The 23,359-nt window shown below is 40.7% G+C and overlaps 1 protein-coding gene and 1 long non-coding RNA gene across 3 annotated transcripts in view; one reads left to right on the top strand and one right to left on the bottom strand.

The window, feature by feature from the left end:
* Positions 1–857: 857 nt before the first annotated feature.
* ppp2r5a.S (protein phosphatase 2 regulatory subunit B', alpha) overlaps positions 858–23,359 on the top strand; it is a 59,664-nt gene continuing 37,162 nt past the window's right edge. The window contains 1 exon segment of one of the 2 annotated variants that reach the window (NM_001114844.1): positions 858–1,467. In NM_001114844.1, coding sequence (NP_001108316.1) covers positions 1,320–1,467 — 148 coding nt within the window. In that variant the 5' untranslated portion in view covers positions 858–1,319. 2 annotated transcript variants of the gene reach the window in all.
* Positions 7,761–11,152, bottom strand: LOC121394163. Its single transcript, XR_005961523.1, has 2 exons — positions 11,003–11,152; positions 7,761–7,997 (listed from the first exon to the last, which is right to left on the bottom strand). It is a non-coding gene; the product is annotated as an uncharacterized LOC121394163 (long non-coding RNA).

Raw genomic sequence — 23,359 nt, 5'->3', positions numbered from 1 at the left:
GCCTGAATTCCCAGGCTACGGGCGCTCACTGCACTGTAGGACAGGAACCAATCAGCAGCTAGCAGTACCTGATAGGGAACTGAAGCCTGTCTGTGATTGTGTAACTGCAGGGCTGTGATTGGCTGCCCCCCTCTACTGTGCTTCTGGCAGGGACCATTAGGACACGCCCATCCCTCATTTGAAAAACAGACACGGACCAGAGAACAACAATAGGGAGCTCCAATAAAGGGACTATTTTCGAAGATAATATTAATTTTTAGCACCAGATATTACTTATAATTAGGTTTTTTTCATTTATCCTATATGTCTCCTTTTTGGTTTCTCTCTCCCACTGAAAATAAGCAGCAGCTGCTACACAACTACAGGCAGCAAAGTCTCGATGTATCCTCTATATAAAGCCAAACGCCCGGCCAGTCACATCTATAGAATTCACGCAACTGCGCGTGAGACTTCAGACCTAACAAATATGGCGCTTTTGCAACAACAGCCGATTCCCCAAACTAAAAAGCAACGCGAGGGAGGGAGGAATTCACAGAATCACCTCAGCAACGCGCTCACAACGAGGCATCATTAGAAGGGACGCGCCCCGTTGGTCAGGCCTTTATTGTGATTGGTCAGACCCACTTCCTTATCAGCCAATAGAGAGTTTGTATACCACTGGCCGTCTACTACAAGGGCCTTCTTGCTGTCATTTGCTTCTTTGCCGTGATCGTATTTGTCTTCGGTCACCGAACCACAACACCTTGAATGACAGGCAGTACAGACCAATCACATAACTCCAAAAGTCTGACGTCCATTATTAGACCTCGCCTTCTTTCCCTGGGCACTCGGATGACCCCTAGCGGCTGCTGAGTGAAAAGTCCTTTCTAAACGACTCGTTCCGCCTCCGTCACGTGTCCCCTGGCTCCCCCGATTGGACCGCCGAGCTGTCACTCAATAGCTAGAAGTCGGTGCTGGCGGCGGTAAGCGACGTTGCCGCCACAGGTCGCCGTGTGAGTTCGGGGGATTGCGGTTTGTTGGATCTACCCGGGGACTTCTATACCGACACGGAAAGCCTATCTGCCGCCCAACAACCCCTCGAGCTGCCCAGTGTATGGCGTTCGGAGCGTTGTAAAAAACTTTGTGTGTTCTGTGAGGAGAGGGAAATGCCGGGGAGAACAGGGGCGAGGAGCAGTTAGAGGGGACCCTCCTCTCCTGCCGGAGGGCAGCGCTAGGGGGAGGAGGGGGCTGTCACCGTGATCTTTACCTCACGCTTCCCGCCCGAACCCCCATTTCCCTGCTCGGTTGGGCAGGTGGCCCCGCGGGCCCTGTCAGTGGACATGTCGGCGATATCGGCGGCGGAGAAGGTGGATGGATTCACGCGGAAGTCCGTGCGGAAAGCCCAGAGGCAGAGGCGCTCCCAGGGCTCGTCCCAGTTCCTCGGCCAGGGGCCCCCTGTGGAGCTTTCTCCTCTGCCCGCTCTCAAAGGTAAGGCGGGATCTGATTGGCCTCTGAACTCCTTCTCTACCCAAACTCCCAGCAACCCCTGCGGGCTTCACAGTCACTTGTGAGAGGGCAAATCTCCCCCCAGGCAGCTCTAATGTGACTCAGGCTGTTCTATACCCGCACACTAGGGGGCGCAGCGCATGTCAGTGCAGGGAGTGGCACATTTACACTAGTGGCTGAAAGTCACGGCCCCTGTGTTTGGAGGGGGCAGACAAGTCTGTTATTGGCATATGGGGGTGATCACGAGAAGGGGACACCGTGGGGGCACAAGATGGTGGCACAGGTGTCTGGGTGTGGTACAAATCTGTGATGGTATGACCCAAGGCAGGAGATGGTATGACCCAAGGCAGGAGATGTGAGCAGATGTGAAGTATACGTGTATAACATAGAGCAACAAATGGGGGGCGGGCACTTCATATGGGACAGGGAAAGATGTGCTGGAATAGGGGCATTCGTAGAAAATGGTGCAGACCAAGAGATGGGGAAATAGGGCTTTTATTAATATGTCACAATAGAGCAAACAAGATGCTGGAATAGGGCCATTAGATTGGCAGCAGTACAGTGTATCTATACAGAAGAACAGTATAGCAGGTCCCAGAGCAAGAAATAGGGGGATTGTTACAATAGTAGAGAATAAAAATAAAAGAGAGGTTAGTTTGTCCTTTAGTTGTGGTTCCTCCTGCCGATCCTTCCACAGTCTCCCCGCTGTGTATATAGAAATTCACAATCGCAGATGAGGATCAGCCCCTACAATACAATAGTAGAGAAATGTTGTACAGGTATGGGATCTGTTATCCAGAAACCCGTTATCCGTAAAGCTCATCTCCCTTAGACTCCATGTTATCCAAATAATGCAAATTTCTAAAAATGATTTCCTTTTTCTCTGTAATAATACAACAGCACCTTGTACTTGATCCCAACAAAGATATAATCCATCCTCATTGGAAGCAATACCAGCCTGTTGGGTTTATTTAATGTTTACATGATTTTCTAGTAGACTTGAGGTATGAAGATCCAAATTCCAGAAACATCTGTTATCTGGAAAGCCCTAGGTCCCAAGCATTCTGGATAATAGGTCCCATACCTGTACTGCAATTGATGGGGGGGGGGGTAGTAGAGCATGTTGTAGCAAAGAGTGCACTTTAAAGGAGAAGGAAAGGCTAAAATTAAGTAAGCTTTATCAAAAAGGTCTATATATATATATATATAAATACACAAGTAAACGCTCAAAGTAATGCTACTCTGAGTCCTCTGTCAAAAGAAACACTGCATTTATTTCCTTCTATTTAGTACACATGGACTTCTGTATCAGACTTTCTGTTTTCTTCTTAAACCTCCAGGGCTAGGGCTTGAGCATGCTCAGTTTGCTCCTCTCTCCTTCTTCCTCCCCACCTCCCTAATGTAATCTGAGCCCAGAGCTATGAGTGAGCAGGGAGAGACTCAGGCAGGAAGTGATGTCACAGCAAGCCAATATGGCAGCTGCTATCCTAAACAAACAGAGAGCTTCTAGAGCTGTTTACTCAGGTATGGTAAAGCATTCTGCAGAATAAAGTGTTATAGTTTGCACTATTGTGGCTAATCTATTGGTAATAAACTGCTTCAGTAGCTTTCCTTCTTCTTTAAGGGTATTGGGCAGAATAAGTGGGGAGCACAAATAAATTAGTAGCATGATGCAGAAAACCAAAAGATGTATGCACAGTTACCTGGTCCGTTAGTTACATTAGTAGACCAGGGGCAGAAAGGCCCATTGGATCACTAATATAGTAGGGGTGGAGTGGCACATTTTTACTAGTATGGCATGGGGCAGAATAAGGGTCTGGGACACAGGGAGCCATCTTGGGTCCTGGGCAGAGGAAAAAAACAGGGGGGGTTCACAGGTACAATAATAAAATATTGAACAGGATTGGGGAGGACAAGTACACCAATAGAGAAAATACTGCACAAGTGCAATAGCAGGTTGTTGGCCCTGACAATAGGGGGGATAAAAGTATACATGAAGGGCTACGGTCAGATTAAAGGGAACACAGTTACAAATAGTGTGGGATAAAACAAGAGGCTGAGGGGTTAAATGAGTAGCTAGAGCAAGGAGCAGAGCGGTCACTGGCACAGTTTAATATATAGTGGGTGGCAGAGAAAATGAAGGAATACGAACAACATTACATAATGGGCTATAACTGGACGCATGTTCATAAGTGCAGAAAAGGGGAAACCACACCTGGTAGGTGGAATAGGGAAGAAAATAGCTGGTTCTTAGTAATAGTAGGAGGTGAATATACTAGCAGGGCCTGTGTGGATACAGTAAACATTCCAGGCCTGTTTTACAGGTCTCTGACAGTAATAAGAGCAGCCCTTTAATGCTGGACTGCTCACCCTGCTATTCTACAGCTGTTTCTTGTGTATAATTCCCAGCATCCCAAAACTAACTTATAGGTCAGCACACCACACTGACAGTCCAGACGTGAAGTGAAAACCAGAGCTGATTGCGATGTCCATGGATAGCCAGTCTCTGGAGACAGACGATAAGTCAACAGAAAGCGAAGACAGAAAATCTATCCATAGGAATTTTCTGTTGTGTCATTCTTGTGTATTCTCAAATAACTGCTTTAGGGTGTAGAAACTGGCCACTTTAGCGTTGATCCTTGGCAATATACGCTTTCAAGTGCCGGTACTGAAACCTACATTTGTATGTGTTTGTATATCTGTAGTACACAACATGCAAACTAGCTGTGTCTCCTCTTCCAATAATATTGATTCCAGCCTAAGGGTGAGGTTGCAAGGCAGTGACTTAACTAAACTAAATGTGAGATCACTACCCTGTATTGCATCAAGGGTTTGCGCCCAAGCAGGACTAAAGTACATTTGTGTGGGTGGTTGGGTGCAACTGCACAGCAAGGTGATGAATCCAAGCAGAAGACTAGACAGAGATTCTGAATTGTGTTTGAGAAGTAGATGAGACTGGATTCTAGACATCCCGTTTAAATACAATGATGTTTTAAGTTCCGTGTGTAATTCCGCCACTCTCTATTCATTTCTATGGGTTTTTTAAAAAAGTATTTATCAATGGGTGAAAGTTCATCCTTTGATAACCTCGACTCAAAATCCCATAGAAATCAATGGAGAGTGGCGGAATTTCACTCGAGGACTGTGGCGACCTCTAACTTCACTGTTTGATAAATATACCCCATAAGGTACAGTGTGTTCTAATTCAAGATCTCATAGATTGGAAAGGACAGTGGACAATAAGAGGGATATTCTCAAAAACTTGAAGGTCCGAGTTAAGAAAAAGAATCGAATCCAAATGTAAAAACTTTGTTTTTATCCGAAAATTCGATCAATTCGAGTTTCCGGGACATAAATTTGATTGATTCGAATTTTTTGGGCACATCAACTCGATTGTTAGCGTTTTTTCCCCCGTTGTTTTTCATGCAAGGTTTTGGCTTTTGGATTTTCCCATAAGCACACATCAAATTCTTGATAAATCTGCCCCTAAATGGTAACTCCATCCCATTTTTATAATAAAAAAAATAATTGTAAGCAACTGTCATTACACATTTATTAAAATGTTTAAATGTTTTTAAAAAATACTGGGGGATGCCATTTTTGTACGGAAAACATCTTTTTTTTTTTTTTTCCCCCTGGGCCAGTGTGCCTCTTTTTGAAAGATAAATAAATGACCTGGGTATTTTTTGTTACAAAAGTGGTGCAACCTTCGGTGTTTTACTTTAAGAGCTTTGACACATGGGGGGCTGATGGCCGCTTGGACCATGTGGCCTGGGTAGGGTTGCCACCTTTTCTGGAAAAAAAATACCGGCCTTCCTATATATTTATCTTTTTTCCCTATTTATAACATTGGGATCAACCATCATTTTTACCGGCCAGGCCAAAAAAGCAATTGAAAAAAGTCTTTATTTCTGATGAAAATAAAAAGTTTTGTATGGTGAACAGGCCCTTTAATATCAAACAACCAAGATCCACTGTCTGGTAATCATCTGTAGTATTTGGTGAGGTTGGGAGAATACATTGGTTCCGTTCAGCTAACTAAAATAACTATCCATTAATGTAAAATGTTAAATTGAGTTAATAAATATTCTACTTACAAACAACTTGGCCATGAACATTACTGTGCCTCAAAAATCATCTGATGGCCTTTTTCCCACCCAGAATTTTCTTCCAGAGTAGCAGTGAAGTCTGACTGAATCCTAAAGGGTAATAACCTGGAGTGGTTATTATTTTATGCTCTCTAGTTGGGGGGGGGGGTGGGTTAAAGGACCAGTAAGATCAATTTTTTGTAAACAACATTTTTTTTTTAGTATAGAACGAAAAAAAAACCCACAAGGACAAATTAAACTTTTCAATCGCTAAGTCTTTATTAAGAAATAACTTACCGAAACTCCACTTGCGCACCTCTTTAGAAAAGGCGATCCATTGTGCGGCGCTCGATTTCTCCTCCCTGCTTTCCTTATAGGAGATAGCCAGGGAGGAGAAATCGAGCTCGGCATGATGGATCATCGTTTTGTCGCCTTTTCTGAAATTATTTCTTGATAAAGACTTGCCGATTTAAAAGTTTAATTTGTCTTTGTGTTTTTTTTTGTTTTGTTCCATACTAACAATTTTTTTTTTAAATGTCATGTTACTGATCCTTTATAGTTAACAGAACCCAGAGCAAAATAACTTTCAGCTGGAGCAGTGTAGGGGTTTCTTCATGGTGAAGTTGGGGAATGCCCTGCCTGATAATGTTGTGATGGCAGATTATTTTAACACCTTTAAGAGAGGCTTGGGTAATTTCTTGAACAGGCATAATATCCAAGGCTATAGTGTTGATATAGATAGTGTATAGCTAGATTAGTATATGTATAAGTGTGCACTGGGGGGCTATTACTTTCACTTTGCATTCTGCCCTCCTCACATTCCCCCACCCTCCTTATGTTAAATTGTGTAGCTAGTGCATGGACATGACCATCAGTTCCCCCATTCTGGCACATAAACAAGAGTTTGGGGGTGAAACCAGTGTTCTCAAATGGCTCCAGCCTGTTCGCTATGATTAGGAATATCCAGACTGAAGGGAACAAGATTAAAATTAATTAATATAGTTCGAGTAAAGTTTTTCACTTCTTGAACATGATAAAACAGGATTTGGAATTATTTCTTAGGGTGATAGATCCCCTTTAATATATCATTATTCTCTCGTTATTGCTGGTTCAGCTTGCAGATTTAAGTCTGCCTGTATGTGATGCGGACTTGGTTTCACTTGAATTGGCAGCATGTTTTCCCAAATCTAGGCCAAACTGATGCCTTCCATGTTACTTTTTGACTGGGTTTTAGCCAAATATTCATTGGGAAGGCTAAACATTTTGTTGGGTGAGAACTGGCCATTCAACCATAGATTTGCAAAGGCACTGAGTGTAGCTAGTTTGATGATTGACACTGGACCCTAACAGTTTTGATTTCGTTAGGCAACGGTTCTACCTGAATACATTCAGGGTAAGTTTGTTTATAGCTCCGTTTGTTTCTATAAGCAACCTAGATCTGGAAACGTCTTTGTTTTTCTTGGCACAGCACTCGATCAACATTATTCCTGTGATATATCTACAAGAAAATGATCAGAAGCTGTACATAATAGTAAATATTCTCCTGGTATTTCTATAGAAATGCTTGGGCATATGAGCAGTGTGGCAAGGCAAAACTCTAGTTTGGATAGGCTTCCTTGCACCACCCCCCTGCCCCTGTGCTCTGTTGTGCTGGTATCCTGGATATTTAGTCCTTCTGTAGCAGGGTTACTGACCTTTACTTGCTGTTGCTAGAGATAGAGTATTCATTCATTGTATAAACTTTGGCTTTGAATGCATTGCACACACAATGATAATCAGCAGTGTTTCCCCATACCTTGTCTTGGGGTGCGGTTATTTCCCCATAGCTCAAACATACAATGGAATTCCTCCTAAAGAGAAGGATTAAATATTGCTGATATATTCATATCCCATATATTAAACCTTCATACTATACAAATGGGCATAAATCTTCATGATCTGGGCATTTAATAATGAACTATTGCCATTATCTCTGGAGTTTTCAGCTTGTTTTCCAAATCTGTCACAAGTTTAAAGGATATTGGTATTCCTTTAAAACACTTTTTTTTATTTTTAGATGTTACGGTTCCTTTAATTGGAAGAGGAATGATGTTACTGTCCATTTAGTTGGAATTGTAGAAGCTGGTTATCTTGTAAGGTCTCTCTTCTGCTGGAGCATCTAAAGTCTGAAAATATTTAAACCCTTAAAACCTTCAAAATGGAGTTTATTTTAGTCTGAAAGGGAGCTGAACACTTGCTGATACATAGATGTGTAAGTGGTTCTGTACAAAGTGGAAAAGGATTTGTTCAGGTAATTCCTAAATCTGCTGTCTCTGCTCTCCAGTGAAGTTTAGTTCTTAGTTTCACCTGTTGCTTGGGAACATTAAATGCCAAAGCTTCTTTTTTTGCAGGATTACATTTTAATCCAGATACTTCGACACTTATCTAAAACATGGGAAAAAATGGGAAGACTCATCAGGGGTTTAATAATAATAATAATAATAATAATAATAATAATAATAGTAGGGAATACAGTGTATTATTTGCTTACAAACTTAAAATTTTGTGCTTTGGTTCATTTTGTATTAGGGATGCCCCAAATCCAGGATTCGGTTCGGGATTCGGTCTTTTCCAGCAGGATTCGGATTCAGCCTAATCCTTCTTCCTCGGATCCTAATTTGGATATGCAAATTAGGGGTGGGGAGGGAAATCGTGTGAGCTTTTGTCACAAAACAAGGAAGTGAAAATGTTTTCCCCTTCCCACCCTAATTTGCCTATGCAAATTAGAATTTGGTTTCCACATTCGGCCGAATCTTTCGTGAAGGAATCTGTGGTTCGGCCAAATTAAAAATAGTGGATTTGGTGCATCCCTATTTTGTATATTCAGATAAGTTGGAGTTGATCCAAATGAACTGGGCTAAGGGCTCTATTTCCACATAATAGAGGTGATAAAGGGCACCACTAATTATTTCCCATTTGCTGTATTATACTAAATAAATATCTGGTTATGATACATTGCCCTTAAGGGTGGAGCCACATGGGGAGATTAGTCGCCAATCGATAAATCTTTACTACTGTGGGTGACTCATCTCTTTGAAATGCCTTCCCGCCGGCAAGAATGGGAATGGCCAGTGGGATGGCATGTACATTGCTTCGTTTTCAGAAGTTGCCTCACAAGGAAACATTGGTCGATTTTGGAAAGCTAATTGACGCACATGCCATCCCTCTAGTGATTCCCATTCTTGCTGGAGGGAAGGCATTTTGAGGAAATCAGTCGGCCAACGTAGCAAAGATTTATTGCTGGCTGGCTAATCTCCGTGTATCAGTGATCCCTATCCAGTGGCTCATGAGCAACATGTTGCTCCCAGTGGCCTCAAAGCAGAAGCTTATTTTTGAATTCCTGCTTTGGAAGCCACTTTTAGTTGCACAAAACCCAAGTGAACTGCCAAACAGAACCTTCTGTAGCCTGCCAGTCCACATAGGGACTACTAATAGCCAATCACAGCACTTATTTGACCCACCCAGGAAATTTGTTCATGCTTGCGTTGCTTCCAACTCTTTGTACATCTTCATTGTGGCTCACGGGTAAAAAAAGATTCGGGCCCCCTACTCTATATTGGAACCGTAAACGGTTAAGGCTACTGAAATCCTCTATCAAAAAATTACATTTTTTTCAATATTTTTTTTAAAATTTTTAAAGGGGTTGTTCACCTTCAAAACTTTTTTCAGTTCAGCCGGCACATAGTGAGGGAAGGCGTTTGGGGAGATTGGTCTCCAGGAGATTGGGCGCCAGGCAACCAAATCTCTCCAAAACGCCCAGTGTGGCCTGACCCTTATCAGCTTTTTCCCTGCCTGGCTCTCGCTCCCCTCCCTCATGGGCTCTCTCACTCCCCAGCTCGCTCATTCTATGGCTCCCCCTTCTCCTTACAGCACAGATAAGATGCTTGACAGGTCTTGATTTTTGTTGCCTTTTCTCCTTTCTATGTGTGTGTGAGGGGGAGAGCATTTTGAAGCAGACAGGCAACAAAAATCAAGACCTGTCAAGTGTTTCTGTTATCTGTGCTGTAAGGAGAAGGGGGAGTCATAGAATGAGTGAGCTGGGGAGTGAGAGCCAGGCAGGGAGAAATCTGCTAAGGGGGAGAGGGGAGAGAGGAGGTGAGGGAGGAAGATACCGTTGAAGCAGGCAATATAAATGACTCGCTGTACAATAATGCTCAGGATAGCGTATCTAAACAGCACTTAATTTTTTTTAACAGCCCTCTGCAATCAATTTGTATATTGGTATCAAGTAGTTGAATTCCACATTTTTTAGTAACAACTTCCTGCATTCACTTATTTCAGCACAACTGCTGAGGATTTTCTTCTGTTACAACTAGATAAGGCAGCAGCAAAGACAGCTATGTGCAGCTGGGAACAGACACAGGCAGTGGGAGGGGAGGGGTTCTGCGAGCTTAAGCAGATTTCAACCTGTCAGTCAATGTTGTGACCATTTCCTGTGAGAGAATGAACAGACACTCCCACACCTCATTTCATCTTAGACTCTCAGCAGTAAGGATCTCTCTGCAGCTCTGATATAGTGACAGTTTTAGGAGGTAAATTGCTATCAAAATGCTTTTTTTTTCTGCATCATTACACATTTGGGGGATGGGTCAATACTATATCAGAATAAGAAGATTATATCAAATGTCCCCTTTAAGATTAGTTAAGATATTTGCCGTTTAATGTGTTTCCATTAAAGGCATTTAGTTTAATTATAAAAAAAAAAAATCATTGTTTGAACAGTGTAGAAAATGTCTGCTTTGTTTACATTTTACTGAAAATAGAGTTGGGCCACTTTTATTGCCTCCATGCAGAATCCACTTTGCTTATTCTACAGCCATTGTCCTTACAGCTGTTATTCGCATATCTTTATTTGCCCATTTATGTATATAGTACATTAAACTTCTATGCCCTTACAGCTGTTATTCGCATATCTTTATTTTATTTGCCCTTTTATGTATATAGATATTAAACTTCTATGCCCTTACAGCTGTTATTCACATATCTTTATTTTATTTGCCCTTTTATTTATATAGTACAGACACATTCACACTGAATTATACAGAGATGATTCATAATTTCTATCAATCCCTGCCCCAGTGGAACTCTTGTCTCACTAGGGCCAATTTTATCTGCATCCAGTTAACTTGCCTGTATGTTTTTGTATAAAGCGTAGTGGCCAGTGAAAACCCATGTACAATTTGTCCATCAACTAAAGAGACCGTTTCAAGCGATATTGTCTAGTTGAAGCCAGGAAAACTGTGGCTAGCTGCCTGCTTGGCCCAGCAAACAATTGGACAATGGATACATTTCACTGTGAATGATGATAATCTTCTAACCTGCCCAATCGATTTTCTGACCTATGTCAGATGAAAAGTCGTTAGATACATGATTGTTCAGTGCCCACTTACCTCTCTCTAATCTGACAGTTTTGTCAGATCCCACTGAGATCTGTCATTAAGGAGAGAAAAATCTTAACGTCTATGTTGAGCTTTTCTCAAGAAATGTAGGCCAACCATTCAATGCTGTTTGAAGGGATGGAACTTTATCATGTGGTTCTTCTGAAGGAAGAGGCTTGAAGCCTATAGCTATTTTTCTTTTCATTCATTTTACTTTGTTTTTTTTTGCCTCATGCTAATGCTTCCACTGGAAATACATGTCCTGACTTGCTAATTAGCAGTTTAAATAAGAGGCAAATGCACAGCCCTTGACTTGGCAACTGCAGTCTCTACAAGCCTTTCATAGCTTCAGTCCTGCTTTAAGGGAGACACGTGCTCAGCAGTGTTCTGTCTATACATATAATCCTGTTTGCATTTAATGCCAGCCACATGTTCCAAACTTTCTTATGGTTTGGTTTTCTGAGTAGGCCCTAGCCTTATTGGCATAAGAGCTTAGGATATTCATCCTCTGGTGATACTACACCCAAGTGATTTCTGCCAAACTGTAAATCAGTCATTCAAGCAAATCCTTTCTTATCTTTAAAGCTAGCCATGCATGTGGAGATCCATACTCTAATATTGCTCTATGGAGCCTGATACAGAAAGTGACATGGTCCCAACCATCACTGGGTGTCTTTGTCAGATCAGTTCAGTTTATTTTACCCCCTTCTAAATTAGTCAACAGTCCCCAATATCCTGGGGATAGGGAATAGCTTCCCCCCATTATATGTGGTAATACAGCAGCCTGAAGAGTATCTGTCTGCAGAGAGCACACTGAGCATGTGCAGTGCCACTGACACTTAGAAAATGATCCTGTCCTGCCTAGCTTTTTACTGTTACAGGGATGTTGAACATCTAGGTTAATGGAAAGTGCAGCATATAAAATTTCTTTTTTTTTTTTAGGGGTTAGTTCTTCTTGAAGGTGCATTCAAAGTTATTTGCTATTTGCATACTATGGTAGCTTGCAGCAACCATTAAGAACTCCTTAGGCAGTCAGGGACATTTAAGAATACTCTGATAATACAGGGGATGGAGTAGGAGACAAATGTTACTGAATACTATCCTGAACTGTATATTGAACTAAGTGTATTAACCAAACAGCCATTTGAATGCAGGTACAGATATGGGACCTGTTATCCAGAATGCTTGGAACCTTGGGGTTTTCTAGATAATGGATCTGGAATCTGTAATATTTGTAATCATACCTTAAAGGAGAAGGAAACCCTATAGAAAAAAACCCCGTACCCCCCAACCCAAGTAGACCCCCCCATCTCCCCCCAGGCTAAACCCCCCCGGGGAAATGCCCCATACTTTATACTTACCCCTCGGGAGATCGGTATGTCTGCACATGCGCAGTTGCAGCAATTTGCCTGGGGGGAGAAGGGAGGGGGATCTATGTAGGGTACGGGGTTTTTTTCTACAATATTTCCGTCTCTTTAAAATAGATAGAAAGATGAGTAATAAAAAGTAGCAATAACAATACAGTTGTAGCCTTATAAAGCATTTGTTTTATAGATGGGGTCAGTGACCCCCATTTGAAAGCTGGAAAGAGCCAGAAGAAGAAGGCAAATAATTAAAAAAACTATTAAAAAAGAAAAAGATGAAGGCCAGTTGAAAAGTTGCTTAGAATGAGCCATTCCATAACATACTAAAAGTTAATTTAAAGGTGAACCACCCCTTTAAAATCCTTTTTTTTTTTTTGTCACGTAGATAAGGAAGTTAATATTTATTTTAACCTCACACTATGCACTGTTTTTGTAAACCCTTCTGGTTAGGTATTTGACTGAATCTTTCATGAAGGATTTGGCCAAATCCCGAAAGAGTGGGTGTATCCCTAATATTTACAGTCCTAAACAAAATCGGGTTGATGGAGCGGATGGAGTCTGTCTTGTGCACATTAATTCTACTTGTGATGCCAAATTCTAAATGGGTAACTTCTCTGTTGGTTTGAACACATAACTAGTATTGCGTCACAACTCACAAAGTGTCGTTGGAGCTCTGCTATTTAGGTAATTGATACTCTTTTTCACTTGTGCTGTACAGACTTGTGCGTCTATACCAGGAAATGGAGAGATACAATTAAGGAAATTAGATTCCATTATTTTAGGCAGTTTGTTACTATTAGCAACCACAGTGCAATGCTTTGGATGCAGTATCCCTGTAAACGTTTGAGTGTTACAGTTGCATGCATTATTTATATATTTGCTGCAAGGTTTTTTTTACATGTCCTCTAAACACTCTTAAGTTATTCAGCTGCCTGCTACTTCTCTGCATGCATGAATACTAAGCTATTAGTCCACTTGTATGGACAATGACAAGGCAGTAAAGGTGGCCATAGACGCACAGGTAATATCTTACAAAACAAATTTTCGGATGATATTCGGTGCGTGTATGGTGGGAAAAGAGCCGACAGAAGACTTGGATATCGGTTGGTTTCATCGATCGGGCTGGATGGAAAATTTTGATGGGGTGCCTTTGAAGGCACCTAAACATCGACCATTGTTCGTGCCGAATCGTCCGATACAGTTACAATTCTATTGTTTCTACCTGTATATCTGACGATTCTGCTCTACATGTGTGTATTGAAACAAACAATCTTTCTTGGAAAGATTGTAATTGTTACGTCTATGGCCACCTTAAAGAACAGTCCAGTGTGAAAATAAAAATTGGGTAAATAGGCGGTGCAAAATAAAAAAATGTTTCTAATATACTTAGAAATGTGATGTATAAAGGCTGGAGTGACTGGATGTGTAACATAATAGCCAGAACACTACTTCCTGCTTTTCAGCTGTATAACTCTGAGTTAGTCAGCAACTTGAAGGGGGGGGGGCACATGGTACATATCTGTTAGTGTGTTTGCAATTGATCCTCCGCATGCAGCTCAGATTCAGAAGCAACAGATATGACCCATGTGCCCCCCCCCCCTCAAGTCTCTGATTTGGTTTACACTGACTGGTTACCAGGCAGTAACCAGAGAGCTGAAAAGCAGGAAGTAGTGTTCTGGCTATTATATTACACACCCAGTCACTCCAACCTTTATACATTACATTTTTGGCTAACTAATTATATTTGAAAATATTTGAAACATTTTTTTATTTTGCACAGCCTATCTATTTACCCAGTTTTTATTTTTACACTGAACAATTCCCTCAAGTGTGATTTGCAAGGCTTCTGCTAGGATGTATCTGCTTTGGGCAGTCCCATGATGTGCTTAGCTTGTTCTTAGTCTTTTTTTTTTGCCAAATACATGCACTAGCTTGGATACTAAATTACTTGTGAAACAGGAGACCAGGAAATGTCCCGTGTATGTTTGTAACTATCCTGGCCAGATCAGCTGCACTTGCATTGTATTTTTATTTGGCCTAGGAGTGCTCCCACAACCCCCTATGCTTGTTCTTTGTCTGTCTGAGTACGGTGGTGGCTATGGATTAATTATGGTGCCCAGGTCTGGACAGGGAATCAAAATAGGCCCTGGAATTTCAAGTACAGAAAGGCCCAAATAGTCCCCCCCAGCCCACTAAATAGTGACTTTCTATGGCATCTTATGGCAGCCCATCTGGCATTTGCCAGAACACACAGATTGCCAGTCCGGGCCTGATGGTGCCTGTTCAACATTCTCGCACAGCTTTGAGAACCTGATGGGTGACTACCTAATTATATGCGTTTTTTCACCAAGTATAAGAGCTTGTGTTACAGTTTTGCTTTCCCTAAAAGCTCACACAGTAACATTCACTTATCCATATGGCCAGATAGACAACAAGAGTTGCTTCAGACCATATTTGGCCTTCAGGGCACTGGAATAAATTGGGCTTATAATGGAGGGCTAAGGAGACCACCAGAAGGTGACCCCATCTTTCTATGGCATCTTATGGCAGATAAGATGCCATTATTTCCTTCTATTGTGTACTCATGGGCTTCTGTATCAGACCTCCTGCCTTCAGCTTAAACCTCCTTGCCCCGGGCGTGAGCATGCTCAGTTTGCTCCGCTCATCTCTCCCCCCCTTCTCTACTGTAATCTGAGCCCAGAGCTATGAGTGAGCAGGGAGAGACTCAGGCAGGAAGTGATGTCACAAAGCTAAAATGGCAGCTGCTATCCTAAACAAACAGAGAGTTTCTAGAGCTTTTTACTCTGGTATGGTAAAACATTCTACAGAATAAATATAGCATTCTAGCTAGCACTATTGCAGCTAATCTATTGGCAATAAAATGTCTCTGTAGCTTTCCTTCTCCTTTAATGAGAGACAACCCGTGGCCAAGGCATTCACATCTGGTGTGCCACTGAACTTAGAGCACTTGCTCACGTGGTGTTTTGTCTCAAGTGCTGGTAAATTACTAGAAATGGTCTCCAGTTTCTTCCATGAATAGAATCTGACAGGGTAATGTAATAGCAGTTACAGAGTTAGCGCCAGGTCTAGTAACCCATTTCAACCAATCAACCAGTAGCATTTATGGGTCACTAGAGCTGGAAATAATGCAGACAGCAAAACACTGTGAAACTTCCCACGTGCCAGTGCCTTAGTATTTTAGGATATTATGTTTACACTATTTTGGTTATATTTGCTCTGTAGCTTCCCTCCTCTTGGATACGATTATGGTAAAGTTTAAATATGCCAACAAAGGTTATGGGTACTGCAAAATCTTTGTGATTTTGTGGGGTAAATGAGAATGCAGGTAGGCATACTAAATACTTGCAGCAAGATTTGAGACTGCAGGGAAGTCTATTCCTAGCAGCCACTTGTTGCTAGAAGTGGGTACAGATATCTGCTAGTTTTTTTCTCTGTTTGACAAGCAATAAGTGGAGTGCAGAAACCTAGGCTCGATAGCTATTGGCACCAGATCTGACCAAGAAACACTTGAGTGAATAGGTACACAAACACAATGTCACCCCTTTTTCAAATGCTTTTATTTGGCTTTTTCTTATATTAGAATTGCTATGGTAATTGGCTATGGTTTGTCAGAAGCTTACAATGTTGTGATAAGGGTGGATTAAACTTAAAGCTAAAAGTCGGGGGTTCAAGTTCCAGCTGCATTTTTGGATATGTCCCTCATGCTCACTGCGCAGTGCACAGCTGTGAAGATTCAGTTACTAATGTAGCTAATTGTCAGTGTCTGTCATTCTTGCTTAACATTTTAGTATTTTAACGGAGCTAAACTCACAGTTGTATGCAGTTGGGGAGCTTACCCCATTTATTATACCACCAAAGTATCACCCTTTTTGGGGGGTACAATTAGGGTTGCCACCCTGCCGGTATTTTACAGGCCTAGTTGGTAAAACACCTTCCGGGGCCTTTATTACAACTTCACCGGCAATGTAGCTGCCGGTAAATTTGTAATACTCCTAACAAAAGTCTTCGGGCCCGCCCCCAACCCGCTCAAAATGTACGTTTGTTTTTGCTGTCTTCTGGCCAATCGCACATTCAGGCCCCGCCCCTATGTAACAACACACCCCTTTCTACATCACGGACCGACCCCTTTATGTCATGGCCCACCCATTTGCTTCCGCCCTCACTACCAGCCAGTGAGCATTTTATTAAATGGTGGCAACCCTAGGTACAACCCTCCCTTGGTCCTGGGAAAGCTCCCCAATGGTATACAATTGTGTGTGCGTCAGATATACAGGTAGAAACAACAGAATTCAACACCAACAATGGCTGATGTTCAGGTGCCTCCAAAGGACCTGATCAAGAATTTGAGTGTGCTTCAATGTAGAGTCCTGCGCGGGTCCATTTTTTGGGACCCATACCCGCAACTGGCATTCTTACCTGCTTGGACCTGCTACCCGACCCGCGAGTACCTTATCCGCAACCCGGACCCGCAGAACCGCTGACCCGCGTCTATAGCCGCACGCAGAACTTCTTCCCACAATCCGCAGGGTACCTCAGGTACCCGACCCGCTGCAGGACTCTACTTGAATGAACCTGAAGTAGGAGTTTCAGACTGTGCAGTTTAACATAAGATAACAAATACTTTACATATTTCAGAATTCAGACAATTGGAAGAAAGTATTTCAAGCATAGCCCCTGTTTGAATTTGATTTAAAAAAAAAAAAGGGGCGGGGTGGGACACTGCCCCTTTAAGCATTACCTTCCTTTTTTTTTTTTTCATTTTTGATGATTGCTGGCCAGTTGGAATGTGTGTATAATATGTGCCAGAATGTGTTGCTAAGCCATTGTGTACATAGTAAATTGTGCAAACACTGAATGGGTGTGTCACAGAGGATAACATTGTTTGAAGGAACGTTTGTATATATCTTAAACTTTTATTTAATTCTGTGGCAAAAGATTTATCCTGAATGAAAGTTAGTCCACATATGATGGGCCACTGCTCTATATCTATCTATCTATCTATCTATCTATCTATCTATCTATCTATCGACAAATGTACATTCAGATGTCTGTCTGTCTGTCTGTCTGTCTATGTGTCTGTCTATGTGTCTATCTATGTGTCTATCTATGTGTCTATCTATGTGTCTATCTATGTGTCTATCTATGTGTCTATCTATGTGTCTATCTATGTGTCTATCTATGTGTCTATCTATGTGTCTATCTATGTGTCTATCTATGTGTCTATCTATCTATCTATCTATCTATCTATCATCTATCCCTCTTAATAATGTCAGATGCAGAATTTTTTCAAGCAAGGGATGGGGTGGAACTAAAAGAGGAAAAGTGCATAAAGTTTTTATGTATAGATGTAATATTAGCCTTTATACTTTACCAAAAAAATAGGGATGCACAGAGTCAAAATAATCGTACGACTTTTAATCACAAAAACAAGGAAGTAAAAAATGTTTTAACCGTGCACGGCTGCCCCCCTTGTTTTCCTTATTTGCATATGAAAATTAAAGTTCTGATTTGGTTCGTTATTAGGCCAAATCTTTCACAAAGGATTCAGGGTTTGGCCAAATCCTAAAATAGTGGTTCTGTGCATCCTTACCAAAAAATAAATGTAAGATGCAGTATTAATGTTGTAATTGCTCTGTGCATTTTGTGTAATGTCATAGGCATTTTTGTATCACATTGCAATTGACAAATGTGATAAGAACACTGTTCATAATTGTTGTAAGTATGACAAATTCACTGCAGGGTAGTTTTATGGATTTCTAGTAATTCTGGCAAATTTTCAAAAGTGTACAAATGGTGAAAATATGTTGGTGTAGGGCAGAGGTATTATGTGTGCCAAAAAAATGTTCTACAAAAGGACAACCATCATATCAGGCTATTCTTGAGTTTTGAGTATGATGTGAGCGGTGGGAACTGATATTGGGCCACCCTATCGGAAGCAAACACAATGTTGAACCCAAACTGGGCAGCACTGGATAACAGTATGAAAGAAATATTATTCATATTATTTTGCTGATCTGATCATGGATAACGGATATCTGCTACATTTGCTAGGGTTCCAAGGCAGCCAAACGCCCACCCCTTTTCCATTTTGAAACCTGTGTTGAGTATCTCAATCCGTGCCAGTCTCAATAAATAGCAGCATGCCATAGCATGATATAACACTCAGGCTTTCATTATGCGCTCTTCCCCGTGGCACCCAATTATTCATCTGACGTCACAGGCCTACTGTTTCAACATAAATAGAAAGTATTACAGTGTCCCAGTGCTGCTTCTATTACATTTGAAATGTGATATTATTATCTCTTACCTCTGGAGACTTGCTGTTATTTTTGGTGCATGGAGAGGGCAGTATCCTAGCAACTGGTGGCATATCACCTCCCAGTAACATGCTGAAATAGCACTCCGTTCATTCCAACTTGGGAAATTGACACAGGCGATATATAAGGCATAGAGGGAGATCGCTGATTATAATTCTATATTAAGCGGCAGTAATCGGTAACAAATCATTGAGACATTGTTTGGGGGTCTATGTTGCATTTGCTGCCAGTCTATCTCGGGAACCCTTGTACTGTCCATAGTGCCCATGGGGCCTGACACCACTGGTATATAGGGTTGTCACCTGGCCAGTATTTTACCTGCCTGGCCGGTAAAAATTATGGTTGAGCCCAATGTTCTTAATAGGGAAAAAGGGGATATATAATAAAAATATATATATATATATATATATATATATATATATATATATATATATATATATATATATATATATATATATATATATATATATATATATATATATATATATATTGGTATTTTTTTTTCCAGAAAAGGTGGCAACCCTACTGGTACAGCCAGTCTGTGGCTAAGAATGCATTATCAGTTCCAGAACCACTTGTATTTGTAGTGTCAGGTGGTTCCCAAGTCTGTCGGAAGTACACATAAAAAAGAATATAAATGTATAGAATATGTAAGGAAATGCCATCCTTCCTTTCAGCAGCCCATCAACCGAAACAAAATGCAACAAGATAACAGCTCCCTGATACAAGATAACTGCTCCCTGGTAGATATGAGAAAAGCACTCAATAGTAAAAATCCACGTCTCACTGCAACTCCCCCAGAAACAGTAGCTTATCAAAAAGCACTACTACTGTGAAGTGTTGGCTTTCTGAAAGCACAGGATCAAGCAAGGACCTATGGCTGCCTACACACAAATATTATGCTAAAAAATTAAACTTGTTGGGGTTGTTCACCTTCAAACTAGTTGTTTTCAGATAGATCACCAGAAATAATGACTTTTTCCAATGACTTTATATTTTCCGTTTTTTTAATATTGAAGTGTAAAGTGTAGTTTTTCACCTTCTAAAGCAGCTCTGGGAGGGGGGTCACCGACCCCGTAAACTGTTCTAAATTGATACATTTCTTATCCCTACATGTCCCTGCTGAGCAGAATCTCAGTTTCATTACAGGCATCTGTTGGAATTGATACAATAGTTGCTAATACTCCAGAAATGCTGCTGAGAAATGTATCAATTAAATGTTGCAAAACTGTATCCGTTTAGAATCTGCACCTGAATTACTGAGCTGCCAGAGACAGGGACAATCGACTTTTAACTTAGATTTTGGAAAAACGTTTAAAAATAAAAAATGGAAAGTAACTGAAAAATGTTTTTATTTCCTAGGAACAACCTGAAAACGACAAAAAAAAAAAAAGTGTTTGTGGATAACCCATTTAATATTTTACATGGTAGAGTGAATTATTTGCAGTGTAAACTGTAATTAAGAAATAAAAATCATGACAGAATCCCTTTATCAAACAGATAATTTGTATCACAGTAGGTTACCTAACTGACATACTTATCAGTAAATATTACCCTTGTATGTCTTTTGCACTACTTACTGGTTGCTAGAGAGCTTATTGATGGAGAACTTGGATGAACCCTCATCCAAAAATAACCATCTTTCCTCCATATGAAGATTTTATTCAGAGACCCATGATATAGAATCTTATACAGATTCTCAAATTTCTTCTCACAGGAAGAAGGGTACTGAGCAGTTAATTGGACCTTAAAGCTTTCTTAGGCATAAGGCTTTACAGCATTCAAGGAAGCCAGATCCTACAGATAGCATTACCCTTATATTTCTTTTTGGTTTGTCAGATGCAAAGTCTCCTTTTCATATTCTTTAAAGGAGAAGGAAAGCTACCGAAGCAGTTTATTGCCAATAGATTAGCCACAATAGTGCAATCTATAACACTATATTTATTCTGCAGAATGCTTTACCATACCTGAGTAAACCGCTCTAGAAGCTCTCTGTTTGTTTAGGATAGCAGCTGCCATATTGGCTTGCTGTGACATCACTTCCTGCCTGAGTCTCTCCCTGCTCACTCATAACTGGGCTCAGATCACAGCAGGGAGGGAGGGGGAGAAGGAGAGAGGAGCAGACTGAGCATGCTCAAGCCCTAGTCCTGGAGGTTTAAGCTAAAGGAAGTCTGATACAGAAGCCCATGTTTACACAATAGAAGGAAATCAATTCAGTGTTTCTTTTGACAGAGGACTCGGAGCAGCATTACTTTGAGGGTTACCTGGTGTATTTTATATAGACCTTTTTGATTAAGCTTACTTAATTTTAGCCTTTCCTTCTCCTTTAAGGAGCCGAAACAAGCTTGTCTTCAGTGTAGAAAAGCAATGCCTGCTCCTTTCATGTTATGAAGTCAGGTCATCAGGTTTTTGGATATTCCAGAAATGCTCTGGGAACCCAGACACATCCTCAAGGGGATGTAAACACCAACATAACCTTTTATCCTAATTTATTCTAATTCTAAGCAGAATTATAATGATGTGCAGTGGTTGTATGCAAATGTAGTTGCACTTGACAGCAGTTTATTTCTGTCACTTTCTGCACCGCTGCTTCTGGTTTCATGAGCAGTTTTACATCCCTTCAGAACATAATTAAAGCGGGGATCCAAGCCAGATACAACAGCTAGGTCATTAATTTTAGATAAATGTAAGTTCATGTTAGGTAAAGGGGTGGTAACTTTTAGTATGTTATAAAATGGCCAATTTTAAGCAACTAATCAATTGGTTTTCTCCCATAGACTATATTTTTTCCGTATAATCCAGATTTTTAAAATTGATTTCCTTTTTCTCTGTAATAATAAAACAGTATCTTGCACTTGATCCAAAATAAGATATAATTAATCCTTATTGGAAGCAACACCAGCCTATCGGGTTTATTTAATGTTTACATGATTTTTTAAGGTATGGAGATCCAAATCATGTTATCTGGAAAACCCCAGGTCCCGAGCATTCTGGATAACCAGTCCCATACCTGTACAGACCTCTTCTCCGCTCCAATATAATTCTTTTTCCGCTATTTCTTCTAACAGTCTAAATATTCCTGTTTTTTTATTCCTGTTGCAAAGAATGTAGTCATGCTGCTTGGCATCTGAATTTTCCAGTTCACTTACTCATGCTGAAATTAGTATGTTAGCCCAGCGAATGAAATGATTGACACACACTCTGTCAGACCAGAATTTTGTATCTGGCACAACCCAAAGCTGCTGCTCTCCATCTTGAATGAAGCTTATATGATGACATTTAGGTGCAGATTTATCAAAAGGTCTCATTTTGAAGTTATGTTAATTTTTTTTTATTCTAATAAATTCTAATGTATTCTCAACTCGAATGGGAGGTTATTTAAGAAAAAACTGAAAATATAAAAGATCCAAAAATTCAAACTAAATACGACTCAACCTATTTTACCCGTGAGTCACATTCAAATGTAAAAAGAATTGGGGAGGTCTCTGCGGAAGTGCGTAGCCACGAAACCCGTCAGACCTCTGACGCTATGTTTGTAAATCAGATATGAAAATAAAGATTGTCAACTATTATCTGTGATCTGGAATACTGCGTTTCTTCAAGGTGGTTCCAGAGTGTGCTGGCGAAACGGTACTGTATGTATTGGGGAGCAAGACGAGCATGAAAAAAAACTTTCTGTGGGTGCCAAATAAAGAATTGACTATTTGGTAGCCCCTATGTGGACTGGCAGCCTACAGAAGGCTGTTTAGCAATACACCTAATAAATTTGAATGGGAGGTTATTTATGAAAAAACTGGAACATATAATATTCGATCGAATAAGAACGACCCGGAAATTCAAATCTAATTCAAATCGAGTTCTCCTCCGAAACAAAAAAACTTTAAATTAACATCTTTAAATGGTTTAACAGACCTCTGCCATTGACTTGTACATGAACTCATCAAGTTTTAGTTGGCAAATATTTGAAGTAGAACTGTTCCGAAGTCGAGGGTTGATAAATCTCACATTCTAATTCAAATCAGAGTTGGTAGTTTTAAGTTAGAATTTGACCAAAAGAAAAATTTGAAAATTCTAATTTACCATTCAAAATCTGCCCCTTAAAGGAGAAGGAAAGGTTAAAACTTAGAAAGGTCCATAAATATAACTGTAAACCCTCAAAGTAATGCTGCTCTGAGTCCTCTGTCAAAGGAAACACAGCATTTCTTTCCTTCTATTGTGTATACATGGGCTTCTGTATCAGACTTCCTGCCTTCAGCTTAAACTTCCTTGCCCCGGGCATGAGCATGCTCAGTTTGCTCCTCTCCCCCCCCCCCTTCTCTGCTGTAATCTGAGCCCAGAGCTATAAGTGAGCAGGAAGAGACTCGGGCAGGAAGTGTTGTCACACCAAGCTAATACTGCAGCTGCTATCCTAAACAAATGGAGAGCTTCTAGAGCTTTTTACTCAGGTATGGTAAAACAGTCTACAGAATAAATATAACATTCTAGCTTGCACTATTGCAGCTAATCTATTGGCAATAAAATGCCTCTGTGGCTTTCCTTCTCCTCTAATAAAGAATTTGTGAATAACCTGTTTAAATACCTACATTATCACAGTGGCACATCCTCTATTTATTCTCTAGAAAGTGTATGTCCTTTCTGATCGCTTAGGAGTGGAGTTGATGGATTTG

This window comes from Xenopus laevis, chromosome 5S (genome assembly GCF_017654675.1).
Source record: "Xenopus laevis strain J_2021 chromosome 5S, Xenopus_laevis_v10.1, whole genome shotgun sequence".
Lineage (NCBI taxonomy): Eukaryota > Metazoa > Chordata > Amphibia > Anura > Pipidae > Xenopus > Xenopus laevis.
The sequence above is the reverse complement of the archived record's forward strand: the minus strand, read 5'-3'. Positions and strand labels throughout refer to the sequence as shown.